The sequence below is a fragment of the Contarinia nasturtii genome, unplaced genomic scaffold (genome assembly GCF_009176525.2).
Source record: "Contarinia nasturtii isolate CC-2019 unplaced genomic scaffold, AAFC_CNas_1.1 Cnas_scaffold_1037, whole genome shotgun sequence".
NCBI lineage: Eukaryota > Metazoa > Arthropoda > Insecta > Diptera > Cecidomyiidae > Contarinia > Contarinia nasturtii.
In genome coordinates this window covers 6,111,549-6,135,718 of record NW_022198383.1, presented here as the reverse complement: position 1 = coordinate 6,135,718, position 24,170 = coordinate 6,111,549, and the positions used below count along the sequence as shown (strand labels likewise).

The 24,170-nt window shown below is 35.7% G+C and overlaps 2 protein-coding genes across 6 annotated transcripts in view; one reads left to right on the top strand and one right to left on the bottom strand.

Annotated features, from left to right (window-relative positions):
- LOC116343968 (lachesin-like) overlaps positions 1–23,999 on the bottom strand; it is a 47,982-nt gene extending 23,983 nt beyond the window's left edge. The window contains exons 1-3 of one of the 5 annotated variants that reach the window (XM_031772307.1): positions 23,836–23,999; positions 23,663–23,742; positions 22,441–22,847 (exon numbers count right to left, since the gene is read on the bottom strand). In XM_031772307.1, the coding sequence (XP_031628167.1) occupies positions 22,441–22,552 (112 nt within the window). In that variant the 5' untranslated portion in view covers positions 22,553–22,847; positions 23,663–23,742; positions 23,836–23,999. Of the gene's footprint in view, positions 1–22,440; positions 22,867–23,658; positions 23,743–23,835 lie in introns of those variants that run through there. The other 4 variants (XM_031772308.1, XM_031772306.1, XM_031772310.1 and 1 more) reach the window with 4 other exon arrangements.
- Positions 3,479–6,240, top strand: LOC116343969 (slit homolog 3 protein-like). The gene is made up of 2 exons (XM_031772311.1): positions 3,479–3,769; positions 4,055–6,240. The coding sequence occupies exons 1-2, from the start codon at positions 3,723–3,725 to the stop codon at positions 5,289–5,291; spliced, it is 1,284 nt and encodes a 427-aa protein (XP_031628171.1). The 5' UTR covers positions 3,479–3,722; the 3' UTR covers positions 5,292–6,240.
- Positions 24,000–24,170: the final 171 nt, after the last annotated feature.

The following is a 24,170-nucleotide window of genomic DNA, read 5'->3' as shown; positions in this document are numbered from 1 at the left end:
GATATATTTTATTAATATCCATCGAGGTCGATGCTGTGTTGCGTGTTGCGCCATTTTCCATTTTCCATTTTCGTCGGATCAAAAATTGAAAAATAACTTCCAAATTGAAATTAGTTTAACGCCGTTCACTAAGTGTTGTTGTAAGCATGGACCGAACACAAGTCACTCAACATTTTTTTCCAAAACATGTCATGTACTCAAACAATCGTGAATGAGAGAGAAACTCGTTGTACAAATATTGTAGCTTCGTTATAATACATATGATTAGATAAATATGAAATGTACACACACACATAAGCACACATTGAAAATTCGGTGAAAAAGAGGAAATGAAGATATATTTGGTCGCACATTTTTTTTGTATTCTCTTCATTTTTTCCATCCTGTAAAATATGTTTTAGTTTGCTTTTTTCTCTTATCCGAGGATGCGATGTGTGTGTCTATACTTTTTCGACAGTGGCACGAAAAATAGACGAAAATATGATGAACAAACAAATCCGAACGGATTCAAATAGAATACAAAATAATAACCATTCGGAATGGGAATGGATGAAAGGCGACGAGTGAACATGAAACGGAATCGCTGGTATTTGCACAGTGTGCAGAATACGAAAAAAAGCATTGTATTGGCTCAGACTGATGCAGAAAATAAAGAGATGAAACGGATGCAAATATAAAAAAACCCTATCTACATTTTTCACTTTTTCCACGTTAACCTTCAGCCTTCGTTACTCCTCCGCCAAATATATCAGCACATTTGGTCAATTGTATACATCAAATGAAATCGTTTTCAGCCAAATGTGAATGTTGAAATCAGTCGAATTTGGTCAAAACACATGCACCAAAATGATTCTTTAAACTCATAAACGATGAAAATGAAATAAAAAGAATGACAACAGACGTTTCTCGGCCGGAATATTGAGAGACTATTGCAATGAGTCTTTAATAGATAAAGTAACATAAATAACTGGATTCATTATTGCATTCGATCGGTGTGCGTTCGATTCGGGATTGTGTGAGTGTGAGTTTGAGGAAGCGTAGATGACTAAAATAAAATGCAAAAAACAGTGTGAGAATAAGTGAGCTGTTGTTTGATTTACAAACCATTGGAATTTTCCGTTCCGGCTTTAGCTCTATCAAACCGTATACATATGCTATACATATATAATATTTTCTATATTTGTTGTGCCCATTCTGCGAATTTTATGTGCAAAGAACGGACAGTACTATTCGAACGTAATCATTTTATATTTTTGCCTTTTTTTCTGTTGATTCATTTTGCAGTTCGTTTTTTTTATTTCAGCATTGTGGGCCATATTTTCCCTTTTGGGGCTTCCAATGTTTGAACTGTTGTGAACTGCCTCTCGTTACTGCACACACATGGTTGGTAGTGGTTGGCTCAAGCTGAAATGAACGTATCCTAACTGGATTTGTGTGTTTGTGATTATGTATTCGTTGTCAATTTGATAAACAAATATTTGAGCCAAATGACAGGGAAAAAAAGGAGAATCGAATGTATATTCAAAAAATGTGAATGTACCACGGCATACGTTTGACATACGAATACAAGAGATAGAGAGTGAGTGATATGTGCACGGTTTTTTTTATTCGGCTCTCTTTCGTGTCACAAACATTTCTTTCTCGGAATTTAAATTTTTTTTTGCTGCTCATCGTATGCATCTTTAATGTTATTATCCCTCATTTGTTTTGGAAGTTCGTTTCGATGATATTTGAATTGTGTTAAGTTTCATCTCCGGTCGTTTTATGCCAAAGCGCATTTCCCTCTTTGAAATACCACAATTTAGCAGTAATTTCTGCTTTTAATCCAAATGCCATTGAATTGTGGTAGCGTATCATACGCGTATTATATATGCGTATGCACGCGAATCAACCACACACATTTGTCGGTCCAAAGTCATGAATTCTTGTGCTTTCATGAATGATTTTGAGTTTTAATAAAAAATTAATATTATTTATCAGTGCTCTCGTATCAGGCATTTTAAATTGTTCTTCACATATATGGAAAAAAAGAGAACAAACTCATATATTTGCGATTATTTATATTTGTTTTTTATCACTGAGCATCAAACAGCAACAAGGAAAAAACATACTTAATGACTGCTGAACATTTGAAAATTGAAACATTTTGACAGTCATCATGTTCGACTGAACAAATGTGAATCATCAATGATTGGCATTTGAATAACAATATATTAAATTGCGAAAGGTTTGGGAACAATGCTCATTCTCTTCCTTTCCTTTATTTTATTCATTTGTGCTGTCGTAGGAAGTAATAGTCAGGCTCTCTCAATAACTATTTGCATTTATGATGCTAATAAAGTGGATGCAATGATGGTTTCAGAATTCAAGTCGTATTAAACTTTCGCTGCACGTGCCATTATCGTGATATTCTCACAATAAATTTGAATAGTTGAATTTGACAGATCCAACAGAATGATGTGTATCATGTGGTGTGCATTAAATCATTAATATATGATCAATTCTAATTGAATGAACTGGGCGCTAGTGGAAGGAAGAAGTAAAGCGAATAGCGGTGACTAATTCATGAATGAATTCATCTCTTTATTCACTCTGTCGGTTAGTCAAAACAGGAAAGAAAAAAACTACTATCGCACAATGTTCTAGTAATGACTTCAGAGAGACGCTAGAGAGCAACGGCAGTAGAGGCAACAACACAAATAAGACAGATAGAAACTGGCTCATGTAGAAAACAACGACAACGACGACGACAACGAAAATAATTCCATCAAGAGCACCGCATGTGATAATCGTATATTGTTGATGGCCTTATTAAATCTATATCGCGCTCCCTTTCCGCCCTATACACACGTTGGATCTAGCGCGGACGCTTTTGTATGCCTCGTCAGCATACAATGCAATGATAATGCATAATAATGATTTGCTTCGTTATCACGTTCAGAGTTCAAGGTCAATTTACAATAAATACAAAAAAAAAATATATATACAGCATGTAAATTACAGTCAGCAAACGTTAAACTGATATCATTATTCACGCCGTCAACATAGAAACAATATAAACTGTATGTCTTTGATCCATTGACTCTATTCTTGACAAACTATTTTGTTTCAATTAAACTTACACGTATATACACACTCATGTGCGCACAATGTGAATGAACAAGCGATCGTATTCGCGCACTCTCCGAATTAATGATAAAGCCACATATGTGTATTATTAAATTTATGTGTGCGCCTGGCTTTGGTCGCTTTGACGAGTCTCATACTTTTAATCCTGAACTAACGAACTTTTACACAAAGATCAAAAGCAGTTCGTAGCGGTGATAGCCAGAAAGAGATGCAGCCAAGTGGTTGCGTGCGCTATCATCGTGTACTCGTGTATGCCGATCGTTCACTGCCTTGTGCCCGTATATATGTCTTCGTGTGTCGCTCATATTTGCTCACTATGCTACTGCATACAAATACACATTGAGAGCCAAGAACTCGTCTCACTTTTTTTTTGTTCGGTATTTTGCGATCAACAAAAAGCTTTCTCTCTCACACACGCAATTGCACACATTTCTGAACGTCGTAGACACATCGTCTTCAATCTACGATTTAGTAGTGCTCAGCCATTCAAGCCAATCATAACAAATAATAAGACGCGGTAACATAACAAACAAATCGGCAACAACACGACGTGCATTTCGTACGTAGCAAAAAATATCAAGAGATAACATTGGATGATGAATTCAATAAAACAATTTTCCAGCCACTCAAATAACAAATCGTAAGTGTACCTATCCAATCGCTTAGTTTTTTTGTTGTTTGTATTCGCCGACTCAAGATTCAATTTACTATTTGAAAATATCGCATTTTTCCTGCGATGGAAGTTTTGCTGGGTCTTTTGGTTTGGCATCAATAATATTATTAGTCGTGAATAGATGCATGTTATTCGAATTTTCCGTCATTGCGGCGGTGCTGGGGAGAGAAAGAGAAAGAGAGATAGGGAAATAGTGAACATATCAATGAACAATTTTCATCATGTTTGTTTATTTTCTCGTTTGTTTTGCAGGGCGACACAATGTCTACGCTGGTGTGGTGGCGTCAGCGGCTGCAGCTGGTGGTGGTTAGTTTGTATAATATGGTGCTTACAAACGGTGAATGCAGCGAATATAACGTGTGAATTATGTGAAAATGAAAACTATCAAATTGAAATCGATGCTTGCTATGTGACCAAGCCAATAACATTAGTCAAGGATGAGCCATTAATATTCACCGTAACGAGTACAAGTGCATCGAATATAACGTCTGTTCTATTTACACCAAAGAACGGTCAATTACAATCGAACATTACGGAAGTGCCACGGGAAATATTTCGCATATTTCCGCAACTACGCAAATTGGAGATTCGAGGCAATGTACAAAGTATAAGCAGTGATGATTTTACGGATGCAAAAAATCTACGCCATTTAACATTGAACAATCAATTGGAATGCCTGTCGAGCCATGTATTTACGTACGCATCGAATTTGTCCAGCATAACATTATCACGGAATCGTATTAGCCGCATCGAAGACAATGCATTCGATGGTTTGTTTGTATTGGAACAATTAACGCTATCAAAAAATGAGTTAAAATCGTTGAGTCGCTTAATGTTTGCCGGCCTCACAAAATTGAATTATTTGAATTTACGCGATAATGATATCGATACCATTGAAGATGGAACATTCGATTTACCCGAACTTAGTGAGTTGATTTTATCGAAAAATCATCTGAAAACGTTGTCCGATCACATTTTTCAGGGTGCACCATTGTTGCAACGCTTGACCATCGATAATAATAATTTGGAAACGATTGGTAGATCCATGTACAATTTGAAGCACGCAAATCGAATTATTATGTATCAGAATAAAATTCGGGACATTGATATTATTGAATTTGCAAAATTACCCGAATTATGTGCATTATGGTTGCGTGACAGTGGATTCACATTTCGCAATCGAACGATCGACCAATACCAACCATCCAATTCAAAAGTTAATTACCTCGACATATCGTACAATCACCTATCCGATCCAAACGATTTACAACGCTTGCAAATTTTCAAAGAACTAAAAACCATTACGCTCGACGACAACGAATATGTACACATTGAATTGGGAAATCAAACCATTCATGAAATATTTCCCGTGCTAGAAACATTTCACATGTCACGAAATAAGTGGAATTGCACTTGGCTAAAACCGGTCGTTGAACAAGCAACAAAGGATCGAATACGAACGGTTCTTAATACAGCGGAATGCGAGTAATTTACTTTGATTGATAAGATGCAGATGGGAGACCGCAAAATTAAAAGAAAATAAAAAAGAAAATACCAAACGTTCACTCGAGTGAAGAAATTGAGTGAATATATACATTAATAAGACGAAAATCGGATATTGTGTGTGTGTGTGTGTGTGTCGTTGACTGTGCATGTGTGGCGTGATTGTGTGTGTGAATGTTGGTTTTTGTGCCTCAATTATATTAATGTGCATTTTTGGATTAGGAAATTTTAGTCGATTTAACATTTATATAATAGCGTCGAATTTTTCTATTCTCTATTCATTTTGTATACTTACGCTTAGATTTTTAGAAACATGATAAGAGAGACTTTACGAAACTTTTGTACGACTTTCAGCTAATATAGTATGTAATTCATTTTGTGTGTACGGTGAAGACATTTAGTGAAGCAAATTTATCAATTCATCAGAAAATTAATCACTCGAGTGAAATATATAAACAATTCATTTTTGAGATGTAATTGCTTGCATTTTTCAAATCCGGATTTCTAAACAAAAAACATCTCTTGTCGGTCAACTGATTTTTTATGGTATTTGAAATATCGGATATGACACCATTTCATGTAACCATTTCATCAAATGTGTGCCAACGAACGACAAAGAAAAATGTTCGACAAATATTCGGACTGAACAAAATTTTTTTTCTTATTTAAAGTGATTACATCAGCATCAACGGAAGAAACACTTATCAGCGATTAGTTCAATAAACTCCCCTCGTTTCTTAGATGAAAAGAAAAAAAAATTCTGAAGCGCTTTAGAGAATCTATCAATATCAATTTTATTTTGTGTGATCATTTACTCATACTCGCATTAAGCTTATATTTGCCATGAGAAAAACGAGAATCGCTTATATATTATCGTATGTAGATTAAACCAAAAATATTGTAATAAAACGAGCACCATTTTTGCTGTGTGTTGAAAAAAATATGTGTGTGTTTTTTTTTTCTACTTTTACCATTTAAGCCATTTTGCTGTTTTTCAAACTACTATTAGGTCATACTTGGCAAAATCAGTTATGAATTTGCGTATTAGACAAAGGTCAATTCGAATGAAGATTCATCTGTTTCGGTACATGTATTTTTTGCAAAACCTGAATACGTGCAAAACGTAACGTTCGATGTTTTTCTTTTACTGTGTCACAAACGAGATGTAATGCCGGAAATGCAAGCGAAATTTTCTCAAGAATTTTTCTCATTAATATACATATCCGGCACACAAAAAAGTTAGTGAACATGAAAAAGTTGTTGTGCATCGAGATGCACAACCGAATAAAATAGACGGAAAAATAATAAAGAGTCTTACGGGAGTAAGACGAACTTTTCCGCACGGTGGTAGTTGCGTATTTTATTAAGTCAATTCAAAATAATATTTGTTCGATTTTTCAAGCCTTTTAAGCGGCGTAAAGTTCGAGACCAAAATATGTTTCAACTTTGGCAACAAAATATTCTTTAATTTAATAGCAGAAGTAGCCAAGAAAAGATTTTTCACACTTTCATGATGAACTCATTTGTACGACATTTGAAATTATTCTATTTTCTAACAAAACACTATAAAAAATATATCTGACGTTAATTTTGCCATAAAAATTATTTTTGAAACACTTTTCATAACTAAAGTTACAAAAAATTTGGATTTCTGTATGGGAGCCATGTCTGTATGCTACCTTAATGGCGTGAAACTTTGCAGAGGTTATTTTTTTCATAAAAAAATAACTTTCGGAGGGTTTGGAGAAATTTCAACCAAAATTAAGGGTACCTCCCATACAAAATTTTCGTTTTTGAGCCAAAAATTGAAAATTTTGTATGGGAGGTACCCCTAATTTTGATTGAAATCTCTTCAAACTTTCAGAATGTTATTTTTTTGTGTAAAAAATAGTCTGTGCAAAGTTTCACGTCATTAAGGTAGCATACAGGCATGGCTCCCATACAAAAATGCCATTTTTTTGTGATTTTTTCAAGGAAACTGTATCAAAAATTGATTGTATCTCAAAACTAACGTCGGATTCGGTTTTCTCGTGCCAAAAAACCCCCCAATACATATTTTTGAGTGTTTAAGTCTACATTAAGTATGACTTTTGGGCGAAAATTGGACTCTTTTTCATAGGTATCACTCCAGGCATGACATTTTTTTCCATCAACCAAAGTCGCTCAAAAGCTAATGATTTCTATTCCTCGGGACCCCCAATCATCCTGTAAAGTCAGATTTTGAATTAAGTTTCTACGATGAGCGCAATCTTGCTAACAAATTTTGCGTACGACGTACAACGTACGACGTACAACGTACAACGTACGACGTACAGACTAACATAAACCATGCTCAAAACGGATTGATTCGGGTTCCCTGACCTCAGAAACGTCCAGAAAACATGTTTCTGAAGTTTTCAAAATTTTGACCGATTACAATACTTTTCACCTTACACTATGTGTGCGGAAAAGTAAAACCGTCACCAAAAATGCCAAATCTGAATAAATTATTATGAAAAAAAACAGAGAGAATAAGGAACGGCGAGTGATACGAGGGTTGCTCCATAATTTTTTTTAAAAACATATATAACACAGTTGTTTTTTGTCGAAAATGGTTTTATTGTTTTTCAAAATATTCCCCGAGATGATCGATACACTTTTGCATTCGATGAAACCATTTGTCATAGCATTCGTGCCACTCCGAAACTGATATCTCCAAAACGTGTGTTTTGAACGCTTCAACTGCTTCTTCTGGTGTCGAAAATCGTTGACCACGTAGTTTTTTCTTCACGCTTGGGAACAAAAAAAAGTCATTGGGTGCCAGGTCAGGACTGTACGGTGGATGACCCATCAGTTCGATGTTTTGACCGGTCAAAAATCGAGTAGTTTGAAAAGATGTGTGAGAGCTCGCATTATCGTGATGAAGAATTATTTTGCGACGGTGGTTGTTTTTTCTTATTTCACCAAACACTTCGGGCAAACAAATGGTGGTATACCAATCAGAATTGACGGTCTTACGATCCTCTAGTGGAACGGTTGCCACATGACCACTTCTCCCGAAAAAACAGGCGACCATTCGCTTCGAAGTGCATCTTGCTCGAACAACTTTCGTTGGGTTATCTTCATTTTGGAAGACCCATACAGTCGACTGCTGTTTCGTTTCGGGCTCATAGGCATATATCCACGATTCGTCACCAGTGACGATTTTATTAACGTCTTTTGAAGCACCACGATTGAATTTCTTGAGCATTTCTTTACACCAACTCACACGAGCCATTTTTTGTTCATCGGTCAATTTATGTGGGATCCAACGAGAGCAAATCTTTTTTACGGCTAAATGTTCATGCAAAATTGTATGTATGCTGTGGGATGAAATGCCCAAAGATGCCTCAATCTCACGGTAGGTCACATGACGATCTTCCATAATCAGTTTTCTGACAGCATCGATGTTTTGTGGCACAACAGCCGATTTTGGACGACCTGTATGAAACTCGTCTTTGAGCGAACTACGACCGCAACGGAATTCTCGGTACCAGTTATAAATTGTCTGAAGGGTTGGTGCTTCATTGCCAAAGGCCAAATGAAGTCGATCGAAACACTGTTGTTGAGATAATTTACTTCGAAAATCGTAGTAAATCATTTTACGAAAATCTTCACGTGTAAAATTCATTTTTTTGTTGAGTCGCAGTTTACCAGTCACTGTAAACAATACAAATAGCGTTCGTACGACAAAAGGTTCAGGGCACGAATACATACCAAAACATCAAACTTTACGAATATGACAATGGTTTACATCGGGCAACACTATAAGTACCATTTTAAAAAAAATTATGGAGCAACCTACGTAATACAAAGCGATAGAATGTGTGAGACGAAGGAGAACGAAATAGAGTTTGAGAGTTGATCTCAATGCCATGACGACTGCCGCAATTTCAAATAAAACGATGACGACAACTACACAGCTGAATGATTATTATTACTGTTGTTGCTCTTTCATCGTCATTGTTCGCATACCATGAATTTTCACGCGACAACTTTACAACGCTCACTCTTGCACACTCGCAAATACATGCACATTCTCTTCATACACGGTGTGGCAGCGCGCACGCACATTTACCCAAAAATCGTACACTTTGACTGAATCTATGTTGTGTGAATAATCGAAATTTATGTTCGTTTGCGGGAAAATAGTTTGCGAGTTAAACATTTTTGTTTTCATTCGACAAAATTTTCAAATCCGGTACGCTCAACCATATAAACCATACAGCACGACGAGATTGGGTATTTGTGTGTGTGTCTGTGCGTTTGATACAATTATATAAAACGTAAAGTATATTTTGGCTGTGTATACAAATTCAACAAAAAAACCTAATGTTTTTGAAGGTTTCATTTCACAATTTTTACACGATTTTCACCAACTTACATTCGTTACAACTCCTTGTGTGGCAGCTGATGTTTGCGTGTGCTATTCATGCAAAAAAGTAGTGCGCAAAAGTAATATTTGAGACTATAAACATTTGCGTATGCGATAGGAGTCGTAATATTTTTACAGGGTACTGACTACTAAACATTTCGCACTATTTTGAGTGATTACACATGCCACACATTCATTCGAAGTGTGTAGCTATATTGTCTTCGACTGATGTGTGGAAAATGCGCTCTACCGATGACGACTGTACTACACATGTATTACATTTTCATTGCGTTTGAACTTACTTTATGATGGCTGTTTTTTTTTTTGGTCTTTTATTTTTCTGCGCATTAATTTTGAATTGCACGAAGTTATTATTGGTGATGAAAACATCACATTTGAAATGCTCCCGCTGATTTTCAATTTATTCGCCAATAACAATGTTTGCACTATATTACAGCTATGTGTTTGTACTCATTTTAGATTTTCAGGATACTTTGAAACTCACCAAAAATCTGCTTGTCCTATGTCAACACATACTCAATTCAGCAGTTGTCTAGTCAATAAAGCAAAAAAAAGAGCACCATTTACCATCAACATGCTTTGCTTTAAAGTTTGCGGTTTTTAAGTTTGTATATCTCTCTCGCACTCTCTTTTTCTCACACTTGTTATGGAATCCCGGACACATTAGCTCAGTCAGTCGCCTCTTTTTTCTCTGTTCCAAAAAATCAAATGTGTTTTTGTTCGTGAAATGAAAACACACGGTAAAATCCATTTGGTGTGGTTTTGCATACGTAAATATTTGCAACGAGATGTGAGTGTGTGTGTGTGGGGTCGGTCACTGGAGTTGTAACTGTGCCGAGATTTCTGTTCAAACTGTTATCTCTCGTGCTAGGCAATAGTGTCATTCACGGACATGGCTCGAATGGGGATTCCTTTTTGTTCTCGCATTCGATTATGTGTAAAACAACTGGGGTCGACCGAGAGAGCGACTATCAAACGTATCTTTTACATGCACCGATAAACGGAACACATGTAAAATCATGAGTAAATTAATTAACCAAAGGTTTTTCCTCTAATTCAGGCTTTCGAAAATATTTTGTATTTAAATAGATGTAACTTATATGTTTCCATAGCAATACGAGAAGTAGAAAATGTGTGAAATGTATATAATTTCGGAAACTGAAAATATTTACAATGAATACGATAGCTCATCGTATTCCTCCTTTTCCATCTTCCTTGTTGGATCAATACAGTCAGCTATCAGTGAATTCGAATGAAAAATTGCATGAATTAAAGAATATGAAGAATAAAAAAACAAATGCCCGCGCGTATCTTTGCCTGCACTCAAAACAAATAAACAGAGTAACGATAATTTGCTCCAATAAAAGTTCACAATAAAAATCAAATTATTTGACCTTTTCAATGCAGTTTTGGTGTCATTTTGTTTTTCACACTGTGCATATACAATTTACAGGCGGCGCGCGCGAGAGATGCAATGCTCGAATATGAGATAAACGAAATGGAGCAAAGAACACAAATAGCAAAATATAAAATCAAATCAAGACAAAAACGATGGAAGAAAACGAAACGAGAGTGAGAGGGAAAACAGAGTGATATTTGTGTGACGGCAAGTGAGATTGGGTGTATTGCAAATTTACATCGACATCGAATCGCTTATCATGCTGCAGGCATGAAAATTGTTCGAGAATGTGGCACCAAACTGACTGGTGTATATATAAACTTTTTTCCGTTTTTTGCATCGAAGCATGTAGAGTTCTCTCGGTGGCTGAGTGAGTGAGTGAGAGAGAGAGAGAGAGCAAAAGAGATGAAATACCAGTTATGAGAATATTTTTCCCGTTATTTTCCAGTCCAGTATGTCTGTATCGTTTCACTTGTAGTCAATGCGTACACCCTCTGCCTGCCGCATCTCTATCGCTTAAACCAATATTTTTATTTCCTTTTCGAATTTTCGTGAAACGCACAACGAAGAAAAAATTGAATGCATAAATAAATAAAGTGAGAAAAAAAAATCAAGTGAATTATCGTGTATTTGTCGCTCATCGCAAGGCAAACACATGTTTCACTCTCCTCGGGGAGACAAAATCTGATTTGTAATTTTTGCAGTGCACAAAATAGAGAGAGTTTGAGATGAAACATGAGACTGTGTTGCATAGCTGCATTGACACCCAGCACCACAATAACCTCGGAAATGTAATTTACAGTCAACAAACAACCCTTGTACTGCTATTCGACCATTGCAACATCAATTCACAATTATATGCACGTGCGTTAGCAGTTTGCACACATTCATATTTTCGATTTGCACATTGGCGTGTACACTATTTTTTTCTCTCTTTGCTCATCCGGCTTATTGTCTATTTAATCAAATGCAATACATTTTAATATTGGCATTGAGATTGTAAGCATTTTATTTGCATCATTCGCAACTCTGATTCATGTCATACCTTAAATCCTGTCGTCACATTACTTACATAATCCAGTTGCTGTGTAATTTTTCGGTTCGAGAAATACTGTCGTGTGTCTCACTCCCTCGTTCTCTTTCTGTGTATTTTTTTCATGGCCAACAATGTATGTAATAAAACCGATGCCTGAAATAGTTTTCGAGCGAGAAGTTTTTCAGCTCAGCAGAGCCGCAAGCACAAGCCAACACAAATCGGACAAACAAAGTGCAACCGCTAAAAAGTCACATGTTTTAATTGTTCAGTGAGTTTTGTACATAGACCCCTTGCGGCCATATTATTAACAGCTCTGGTTAAAACTTTAGTACTTTCTTCTTTGCGCCTTCCTTCCTATTCGCACACTTTTTACAACAACAAAAAAATCTCTCGTTTTTTCATCTCTTTCACTGTCTCTTTTGTTTCTCTCTTTCTCTATCTCATTCACTGCTTGTTGTTTCACTTTCGAATCGGTTAGTTATTGTTCGTTGCCGTTACTGCCTTTTTTCTCTCGTCTGTTTTCGGTATGCATTTTTTGCGGATAAGAATTTATTCGAAACAGGCGCTTGCTGAAGCATTTTTTCCACTCTGATGATCTTTCTATTTTATGAAAATTATTTAAATTTTAATAATAGCATATGGATGTCATTTATTTTTTATTTTTACTTATTTTTTTTCAGCCAGGCGACAGTACACTTTTTCCCAATATGACATTATTCAGATTGTTTAATCTCTTCAGCAACTTAACGAATTTAAAGCGTGATTCTGATGGTTTGGATGCTAACTTGGTTTATGTTCCAATGATTTATCTAACCACACATTCTCTTACTCAAAATCTCCCTCTTCAGTGAGAGAAAAAACTCAAAAATCTGTTTGCAGGCATATATTTTATTGCTTTTTATCCACAATTCATTTTTTACTGTTTTGTTATTTGTCGGTTTCATCAAAATCAATGGCAACACATAAAGATTGGCAGTGGAGAAAAGTAATTTCCTCTTTCCCTACACGTCGATTTCAAACAAAAAAAAAACGTTTTGGTAGAAAAACGCTTATAGCACAAACATTTCACTTCTTGTTCAATGGAATATTTTTCCTATGCATTAGCATACAGATGGGCAATTACATGCCACGAATTCGCAAACAAAATGCACAAAATAAAAATAAAAAAAAATCTCCCACAGAACATCCATGTCAATAGCGGCGAATGGCAATGAAACAACGACGATAACAACAACAACAAAAAACTCGGTGAGTTTCGTCAAAAAATCGAAATACAAAACCGCCATAAAATAATAACAAAAACATTTTTTTTCTCGAATGAGTAAATGCATATTTGGTTGAACTTTTGTGCATCAGCCTCGAAATGCACATCGCTTATTTACTTGAAAAAGTAACAAAGCAGGGTAGATACTGTACACACAAAAAATCATCTCATTGCATTGCAACAACAATAACAAATAACAAAAAATCGTAAAATCAACACAACATTGTTGTACATACGTATGTTGGAAAGCACCGCGCGTGAAATATTATCATTGTAACAGAGATCATTTTAATAAATATTATCGTCATCACTGTATACGGAAGCCCATGCTCGCCAACGTCACAATGATATTATTGTGTGAAATAATAACATTTTCACTCAGATCCCGAAACACACCCCACACACACGGACACACGTTTGATGGACGTTTAATTCTTGACTTTTTCGAGCTACATAAATTTAAATCGTGAATTTCATCGTTTGCATCCGTTTTTACATATCCATGCCATCCGGCAAATGCGTTTGTTCAAATGGTGTCGCATTGTAATTGTAGCAGCGGGTCACCCGTTCATACAGATTTTTTATGTGACATTTATGAGTGTCATTTTTTTAATTATTATTATTTGTTAATTACACACGATCCATTGTCGATATCAAATGACCAAACATTGACTCACTTCTTTCAACCGAAATGTATTTTTATGGTGATTAAAAACACTTGAATAATTATTTGACTTCATGACGTTAAACATATAAAATAATTACGATTGTGATTCGATAAAATGAGAAAATTAAAGGTCAAATGTGATTTCGATGAATTGGTGTCGTATTATTGTTATCATCGTAACTGTGCTTGATAAGAGTTGAAGGCGGCATTACGAAATGCATTTCAATGTGACATTTTTTTTATGAATTTCTTGGAAATGAGGAAGAGAAATAACGAGAAAAACAACGCTCGAAAAATATACACTCAAGCAAATGTAAATTCGCATTTAATTTCTTCAATTCCCTGCAAACAACAACAACATGCACACATACACTGCACATGGGAATTGCGCTTGGGAAAGCAGCATGAATTAAAGACGAAAAAATGGGTTAGTAGCAAACGGTGATGGGCAAAAATGTCCTGTAAATCTGTGCCAACAAAATCAATGGTGTTTTCTCACTCCCTCTCCTTCTTTGGCACTTCCGCGCACTCAGCACTGCCACCCAGAGAAGTTGTTTTTATTTGGCTTTTTAATTTAGTGTCGGTTTTGTATTTGTTGTTTGGAGTTGGTGCATTCATTCACTAGACTTTTTTTCTTTCGTAAAGTGTATTTAAAAATTACAGCCGAAAGAAAAGAGGGAATAACTCGCTGATTCATAATTTAAATCATTTCAACTGGATGTGTTGAACGGGGTTTGCTCAAGTTGGTGAGCGGTCTTCTGTTTAAAAAACTGTTGTTCCTCGTTGAATTAAAAGTGGAACAGTTCTTATTAGTATTATTTGTTAAGTTTACACCTTTGGCCTGTTCAACTGCATATAACAATGAATCACGAAGCTAATAAAGGAACAAACGACCAACACAAAGACATTCCTGAGATGAATAGAGCATTGACGTTGCTGCTGCCACCACCATCGCAATGAATGCCACACAACGAACAAAATCGAAATGTTGAGCAGAGAATGCGAGAGGGTAAAGAAGAAAAGAAGAAAAAAAACTATTGCATCGCAGTTTGGATGGCATTTTTCTGCCGATTTCTAATGTAGTTGCTGCTGTGTGAGGAAAAAAAATCGCATTTGAAATGGTAAATGGTTTATTTGGAGAGCGCAATGCGACTCTCTAGCTAATGAAATATAGCGTAAACCGGAAATCATCTCAATACACATATTGTAAATATGTGTTGCTGTAATGCTATAAATCGTGTGCTGATAACTCCATCTATTTTTTCTCTTTCTTTTTTCTTTCTCGCTCTCTCTTCCTCCTCATTGCCCATGTTACATTTCTTGCCATGGTATTTGCTGCCATTTCGACATGCCATTTCAACGGCAGCGCACCGGCAACATTCGAATGCAATGAAGAGAGAGAGAGAAGTTTTTTTATGTAACATCAGCCGCAACAACACAAACGAGCAATCGGCAACTTTTCGATGCGAACATTGAATTTGCTAAGTCACAAAAGAACGAGTCTCTCGTGTTCTCATTTTCTTCTATGTGGCTGCAGAGCCCAAACTCGAAATATTTATGTGAATTTGTTAATTTTTTGCTATTTCGGTTGCACTGTTTCGTTTTTGCCAATCCATTCGACACACACGAAATGCCAAATCTGATATTTAGTAAAGAGAATCAAATGAAATCCAAGTGAGTGAAAAAAAAAATGTCTAACAACTACGAAACAATTTGATTCGATTTAGTTCAACTGGCAGCGTATGTTTGTTACAACGCGACACGGAAAAGTCTCGCCAAACGACGATTTTTCCCATTCGGCAATCAATGCGACCAATTTCATTGTAATCGCTTTAGTTTTCTCATACCTTTTCACTTAATTTGCTGCTCATTCTTGATTCACATTCGAAGTTTTTTCCTTTCACTTCACTTTAACGCTCTCCGGAGGGAGTACATTGAATGAACGACGAAGCAAAAATACTTGTGAAAATGAGAGATACTGTGCCGACTTAATACAAGCGATAAATTGTTTGGAATTTATCAATGGTCTCACAATTGACGTGATTATAAATAACGTGCTTGAAACACTCTCTCTTTCTTTCTCTCTCTCTCTCTCTCTCTCTAGTTCTTGCCGCCGATGTTGAAATTCTGCTTTGCTCACCGATTTTATGTGATAATGCAATTAATGCTCATGTGTTTAGTTTCGGTCGTTAGACTTTTCGACAGAGTCGTTTAAGGAACATTTGCCAATAGAATCTCATTCTCACACTCTCCAATTCCAACACTACTCTTTCAGGGTATGACAATTTTTCGATGTAGGTCTTGAATTCAATTGATTCCATTGAAAATCACTTAATTAGGTGCTCTTTAATTAGCTAGGATGATTCAAATGATTCAAACGTTTGATTGAAAATGCAATATGGACTCAATAAAAACAGCAGAAAATACATTGATTTGTTCCGCACTGAAGGAGGTTCACTTGGCAAAATCACCTATTTTGGTTTATTTTATTCATCGAAACGCCTCGTTGAAGTTAATCAAAGACTACTTTCCAATACGATTAATTAAACATTTATTCATTAAAACAAGTGTGATTTTTGTGAATTCCTTTCAAGAGTCTTCCTGATGTAGGTTGCTTGAACTTTTGAATTAAAAATAAGTCATTCACAAATGGAGATGAAAGATAGCTCTCTGGTACAAGTAACCCCTCGTTTCGTTTGTCCTTTCAAAAAAAAGCAGCAAAAAAAAATCGAACATATGTGCCATTGATGCTGAGCATTGTTTGTGTAAACATGAAGCAAGAGATGTCATCGATTGTGTGTGGGTGCATGAATAGTTTGTGACATTTCAAAATCACGTTACGGCCAAACAAGTTACCACAAACAGACGTAAATAGAAACTTTACCGTTTACCGAACCACGCACATATAAATGGTACTGAACGTGCCCTCCGATATTGGCATTCGGTACGAAGCAACATTGGCAAATGCGATGAATGTGCTTTTAATATTAGACAATATATTCGATAAGAAGTGACTGAATCGTGTGGTAAAAACGATGCTCATATATATATATATATTTGAAAGACGAAACGATGAGGTTCGTGAGTATATATGTTTATTAAGTCATTCGTTGTGGCTATACAAAATACAAGTAATGTTCTGTGTTCAGTTGTCGAAGAGAGACCACGTTCAGCCGGCTGCTTGTTGGTGTTGCTTGCACACATATATATGTATTTTAGCATTGAAGAGGGTCAGATTAGATAAAATAGGCAGAGAATTGCCTTCGAGCTAGTCAATTTGTTCGATGTACGGACAACGGTGACAAAGACGAAGAAGACGACGGGGAGACACGTTATTTGTATGTTCATAAGTGAACATGTGTTCATCGAAAATTTAATTTCGTAATTTCCGTAATTTCGGAAACAAACTCTCCGTTACCGTGCACCGCAATCGAATAATGTTCACGCATCAACCAAAAATGGAAATATGAAAAACAGCATCACAAAAAAAAAACTTTTCATCTTCAACATTTTCCATCGTTCACGTCATTTTTCTTCAGTGTCTTGATTTCATTTGGCAATAAATTTGGCGTGGCCCATGCAAACCAATTTCCAGTCTTTGATGTATATATGCATTTAGTACTTACACTATGCTTATCTACTTCACAAAAACTTTATATTTACCAAATTTATTCCGGCAAACACGAAAAGTGATAGAGACAAGGCCGAAAAAAATGCAAAATTAAATACAAACACTGGGTTTCCCTCTGTTTTTTCGACGACGCGAATAACTTTTTTTTGTATTTCGCTGCGGTTTTCATTATTATATTTACATGAGAGCCATAACCCCCTGGCGGAGGTTGTCTCGTAAACATTTCGACGATGATTAAATTATGCCTCGTTTTCGTTTGCTTCATCCACTTTGGAAGTCTGCATTGCTTTTTGTATGCAAGGAAAAACACGACATTTTGTACTTCTTGTCGATTCGCAGCGCATTTCTATGCACACATACACAAAAATAACGAACTTTCACTTTAGACGTAAAAGATGTTTCGTATTAGACTAAAAGCAGAGACAAAATCATGTCTAGGATTTAGTGAGCGCAGTTTGGGCTGGCTCAATAAGCTGCTCGCAGCATTGATTCTTTTCTAATCCGATTTTTCCATGACATACAATTAGGCGATGCTCACAACGGCTCTTATATACTCTATTATGAGTTTTATGTTTGAATTTTTCGCTCAGTTGTTCTTTTTTCTCAGCAGACATAAACATGTTTTAATTGTGTATACGGTAATTTATAAAAACCTCTCATTAAACAAAGAAAAAATTAATCGTTTCCAAAGCCAATGCTTCATCGTTTTATTAGAATTTAAATAACATACCTTAATTCGATACAATTTGGAACTAAATATGAACGAATGAATTTGAAATCGATTGTTAAACTTTCCCATTCTACACAATTTTTGTTCTCTACTTTCTCTCGTTCACCAATTATTTGTTCATCAATATAAAGTTTATCTCTCAAGTCACGTATATTACTATTCATGATAGTTTTTCACATTGCTTAATTGATGCATGTTTTGATTATGACTTGACATTTCGACATGATTTTTGCATTGCATAACAAAACAGAGGTACGCGGTTCCTGTGTCAATTCCACTGAATTCGGTTTTGAATCATGTTCAAAGCTTTAATAAGCACATTGAAATCATAAAACCGCAAAAGTGTTCACGTATGCAAATGAGTGAGTATTGAAACCGCCAATGAGCGGAACATTTTATTGATTGACAGTTTCATGTGTTGTCGAAAAACGGAAAATGAGAGCGAGTTTATGCAAGTTTTTGGTCATTAAAATCAGAAAAGGTTATGCATTTTCAAACCAAGATCAAAAGGATCAAATGGATGTGGTATTTTGAAAATCCACACAAAACTGCCCCCCCCTCTCTCTCTCTCTGTCGCAAGGTTTCTCATCAAAACGTCGAAATGAATTTGGCGCTAGTTTTACAATATAAAGTTCACACAAAGAAAAACACAGAAAGTGCGTCGATGTATGTTCGTGTTTGTGGTAACAGCAGCAGTTACCACCATACAAACAGACAACAACATTACGATTATAACACCAAACGAATTGACACTGTGTAAATGGTTACGCGTGTCTACATATGTTTGCAATCATTAAACAACATGCCAAAGTGTAAACGTAAATTGTGAAACTACATTCACTATATGTCTCTTCGTTCTTTGTGCAATGGATAGATAAATAAAGAGATAGAGAGACAGAGAGAGGGGGGGAGAGAGAGAGAGAGAGCAATCGAATATACCAAATAGACAACACCACTCACATACACACACACACCCATTGCAACGCATATAAAACCAAAAACTCAATTCCAATGATATTGGATGTCATTTAACCGAGAATACATAATTTATGTGAGCACGTAACATGGGGCTAAAGTGCTTTTGGATTCACTCTCTGATTTAGTTTGGTGATAAAATTAAAATGTTCATTTCCAAATGTTGCAACAAAATTTTGAAATATCTTTGGTCGTGGCCGCGCTCCCATGCGTTCACCACCAGTTCTTTTGCACTGTTGTCAGCACGCATTGCTGTTCAATAGCTAAAAATTCGGTGAAAATGATAATGTCATCTGTGTGAAACGAACAACATATACACCCATATACAACATATCGTGTTAATTCAACGCACAAAATATGGAATCGAGTCGAACATGAAAATTCGAATATGTTTGTTCGAATTCTGTAATTTTCTCATTTGCGATAACACGTTTTCAAGTTTTCACGAAAACATACAATTCGCTCGCGACAGAATGAAACGCATTCAAACCAAAATGTGGTGAATCGATCTCGAATTGGGATGGGTTGGTGTGTGCCTTCGGATGAACGATGTTTTAAATTTTCGACAAACATCAAAACCGAACTAAAATAGTTTGCATATTGTGATGATGACGCTGAAAATGAGAACAACGATGCGAGGGAATTTTCGGTGTGGCTTACAACCGCACTGCTTTCAGCAGGTGGCTTTGATAAGATACACAACACAATCACTCTTTCTCTGCCATTATATTTTCGTGTGCATTGTATCCCACATTTTCGACTTTTCGGATTAAAACATTACAAAATAATAACATGTTTTTTTTCTTGTAGAGGGGGCGTGATGTTTCTCTTCAACCTCCAATCCGGGCTGTGTTCAATTAGATTGAAGATTCAACAGTGTGCGTCATTGTTTTGTATGTATTAGGCGTTAATGTATTTTTCTTAGCTTATAAATTCAAAATCCACCGTATGCACTGAAGCGTATTGTCCTAGGTAATTTTTATGTTATTTTAATCTCAAGCTCAAAACTCATAAATCTCTTGTTTATTATTCGGAACGTGATCATATATCAATTTTATATTTATGCAAACTATAAAATTAAATAATTCTTTGAATTATTTCAATTTGTCAAAAAAAAAAATCACACTTTTTCAATTTCAATAAAAATAAATCGTTTTGTTACGCATAAATTTCGAACCGAGTGAAAATTGTAATAGATTAATCAAATTCATTTATTCGTTAGTGAACCGGAATAAATATTATCGTTTTGAGTGTAAATCAACCATAGAAAAAGTAAATTTCAAAATACACACACCGAGCCGGAAAACTGTCGATGCGATGCATATCGGATTGGAAATAAAGTTTATTAAATTGGTTGAAAGAATTGAGCTCAATATTTTCACGGTACCATGAGTGTGTGTGTGCGGTGAATGTTTGTTTGTTTAAAGGCCCAAATTGATTATCGGCTGGTTTTGACAATTCAATCGATGGTAACATTTTTTTTGTCCAACAAACAAACAATGCCACGGCTAAAAGCCAAAGCACTTCCAATTATGAATTTGTTCCATGGCGATAATGAAAATGTGCGATTCAAACGAGCACAAATAAGCGCTGAGAGGCGGCATTTTAAAGTACTTATTTAAAATATGTTGACCATGACCACAACGACTGAATGAGAGTGAGCCGAGTCAATGCTTGATCGAAACATGCAGTAATTTAATTCGCTAATATTTATCGACTACTGGCATGGCTTGCTGTTTGCCACAAATATTTTTCAATCGCCACCGATTCAGTTCACCACATGTACAGACACGAAAACAGACATACACCGTCGAACAAAAAAAAATCCACCGAATAATAACATTTATGGGTTTGCGTTTTTTTTAATCCCTTTTTACCGATCTCGATAATTGTAAATTACGAAATACAAATTGACATGAAACCAAAATGGTTTATCCTTTTGGCTTTTTTCCATTTGATTTAATTTATGTGGCCCCGACTATAATCAGACGCTTTTGAACGATATAGCGCTTGTCTTTCCATAATTATGTCATTTGCAGTTGTTTTGATATATTCATTTATTTCAATTAGCAAAAGTGTCACCTAAAATGAGGAACATAATGCATGAACAATGCGGTGGCACTCTCTCAATATGTCGATATTATATTTCAATTGGAGAATACATTTTTTTGCAATTTCGAATCGAGATTCACTTATCACCGAATTTAGGTCATCAAATTAAGGCCATTTACCAAAAATGTAATTGACATAGTTCATTGTTTTGTTTTTTAGTAAATTGAACTAATTGTTTATGCATTTTATATTTGAAAACAAAAAAAATCTATTACTGTAGCACTCATCACGAATGCTGTCTGACTTTTTTAGCGAGTAGATTTTTCCTTTATGCAAATGTAAAAAATATCAAAATGGTAATTAATTCCTTAGTACGTTGTATGAGAGCAACTTTTTCTACCAATGAATTTCATGCGAATTTTATCCCATAGCACGTTGAACGCTGTGTGTATCGTTCAAACCGAGCACATCCTCATTGTCGTTGTCATCGTCGCTGCAACACCAAACCAAATTATTAACATAAAAACCATGACGAGTTTTAAATTGGAAATTAACGGGTTGGCCAAGGATTAAACGAAAGTTTTTTTTATCACTCGCATAATTTTAAGAACGCATGTGAACAATTAAGCCGCACAAATGAATTGTTTTTGTATGGGTGCACATCATATAAAACTCGGACTTAATAAAAATGCGTGTTAATTGACTAAACTTAAGAGCACCAATTAAAATTAATTAATGTGTTCACTTTGAGTTTTATGGAAATTGCTTGTCGTTTTTTCTGTCATCTTCCGCATTTAACGAAAATGTATCTAACTTTCTATTTATGGATAATTGACACGTTTTGATCAATATACACTCAAATGGAATGGGCACAATAAAAAAAACATGAAGTCGGCTCGTTTTATATCGTACGAATCGTGGGAAATGAAATGGGGGAAAGAACAATGGCGAATAAAAAAAAACTTACCGTTTGAATTAATTCCATTGCTTGATGTGGGGGATGCATAAATGCATTCTATTGACATTAAAACGGCTAATGTCAAGATGGCCCCAATGTAACCATAATAACATGGGACCATCGCCGTTTGCTTTTGAATTTCTCGCGTTATTTTTACGTATTCACTTCACTTTTCTCTCTTGTTTTTTTGTTTGTGTGTGTTTTTTAAGTGCGTGCTATATGCGCGAGTTGTTTGCTATAATCTCGAGTGTATCGGCTGTCGTATTCTTCTTGTTACTTTGTTTATCGCTTACGCTGTATATTTATGAGTATTTTCGTTGTTTTCGGGCGGTTTTATTTATGATACACAATCAGATTGTGGCCGCAAAAAAATAGTAGAAAACACACCGAACACAGAAACACGATAAAAAGTGTAGCTAAAATATATAAGTGTGTCTATATTGGAACATTTGTTATGATTGCTCGCGAGCACTCTGCTCTCCCTTTCTCTCTCTCTCTCCCTCTTGCTGTATTTTTGTGTTGTTGCTAAGCATATACAATATACAATAATTTACAGTCACATATATGCCGATTTATTTGGTGGCCATTATGTTGGGTTTATTTTATTTATTGTGAATATTCGAGGTGCTTGATTTGTCAAACAAGGAGTCAATCACTAAGCAGACATAAATAAGTGGAAATCTCCCGAATGTGTAAATTAATAGAAGTAATTTTTTCACGTATCTCGATAGACTGATATAACGGAAGAAAGATTTCTAAAGCACACCCGACAAGCAAAAAAACCGTTCAGGCATCAAACACGAATATGAAACAAAAAATTGGATCAGGCATTACGCGAGTGTGCATTTATTTTCTGTGTCACATCAACATTAGGGTAATGAATAAAATTGGTCAATTAGGTATCGAATAAATTTATGGAACCCGCTCAGTGGGCCAGTCAGCAAAACCATTTTACTACAAAACACGGAACGATCAACGAGTTAAATAAACAAAACGGACAACAATAGACAATTTGTCAACACTTCATTTCAATGGCAGTTGAGCGGCTCATTTATTCACTCGCTTTGGTACTATATGTGTGCCATTCAAATGCGCTTGAATTGTTGATGCGAAGCATTCACTTATCCAAATGGAAAGCGCAAACAAAACAGTTTCGATGAGAGAGAGAGAGATAAAGAGAGATAGATAGAATTTAGATTTTTGGTTGTTAAACATGTGGTAACACACGCACTCTCATGGTGTAAATTAACCAATTTGTCACTTATTTACACTTAATTATCTTGTCTACCGATTTAACCGATATTGTCAACACTGCTAGATCAAACAAAAAAAATTGTCTTTATCGATGATGATTCAACGGCAATGAAAAAAAAAAACGATTCACAATTCATTTGTGCTGTGTACCTTCATTGATGACTAACAATCGTTGCGATATGTTCTAGCGAATGCATTAGCTGTATATGTATGTAGCTTGCTTTTCCATCCAAACGGTTTCGCTATCAAAACAAAACTAAGCGATTCGATTGCATTGCATTCATTCTATATAGAGCGGAAGATGTTGAAGATCAACAGCAATGTGCGCGCACAACCATCATACAACACATAACACAGTGAGTATCCGAGAGTATAAAACGTTCGGTCGATGTTGTTTGCACTGCATGTGTACCCGATACACATGGATTGACTGCCTGCCTGCTACTACTGCTGCTGTTGGAATGTATGTGACGAGGGAAAATATG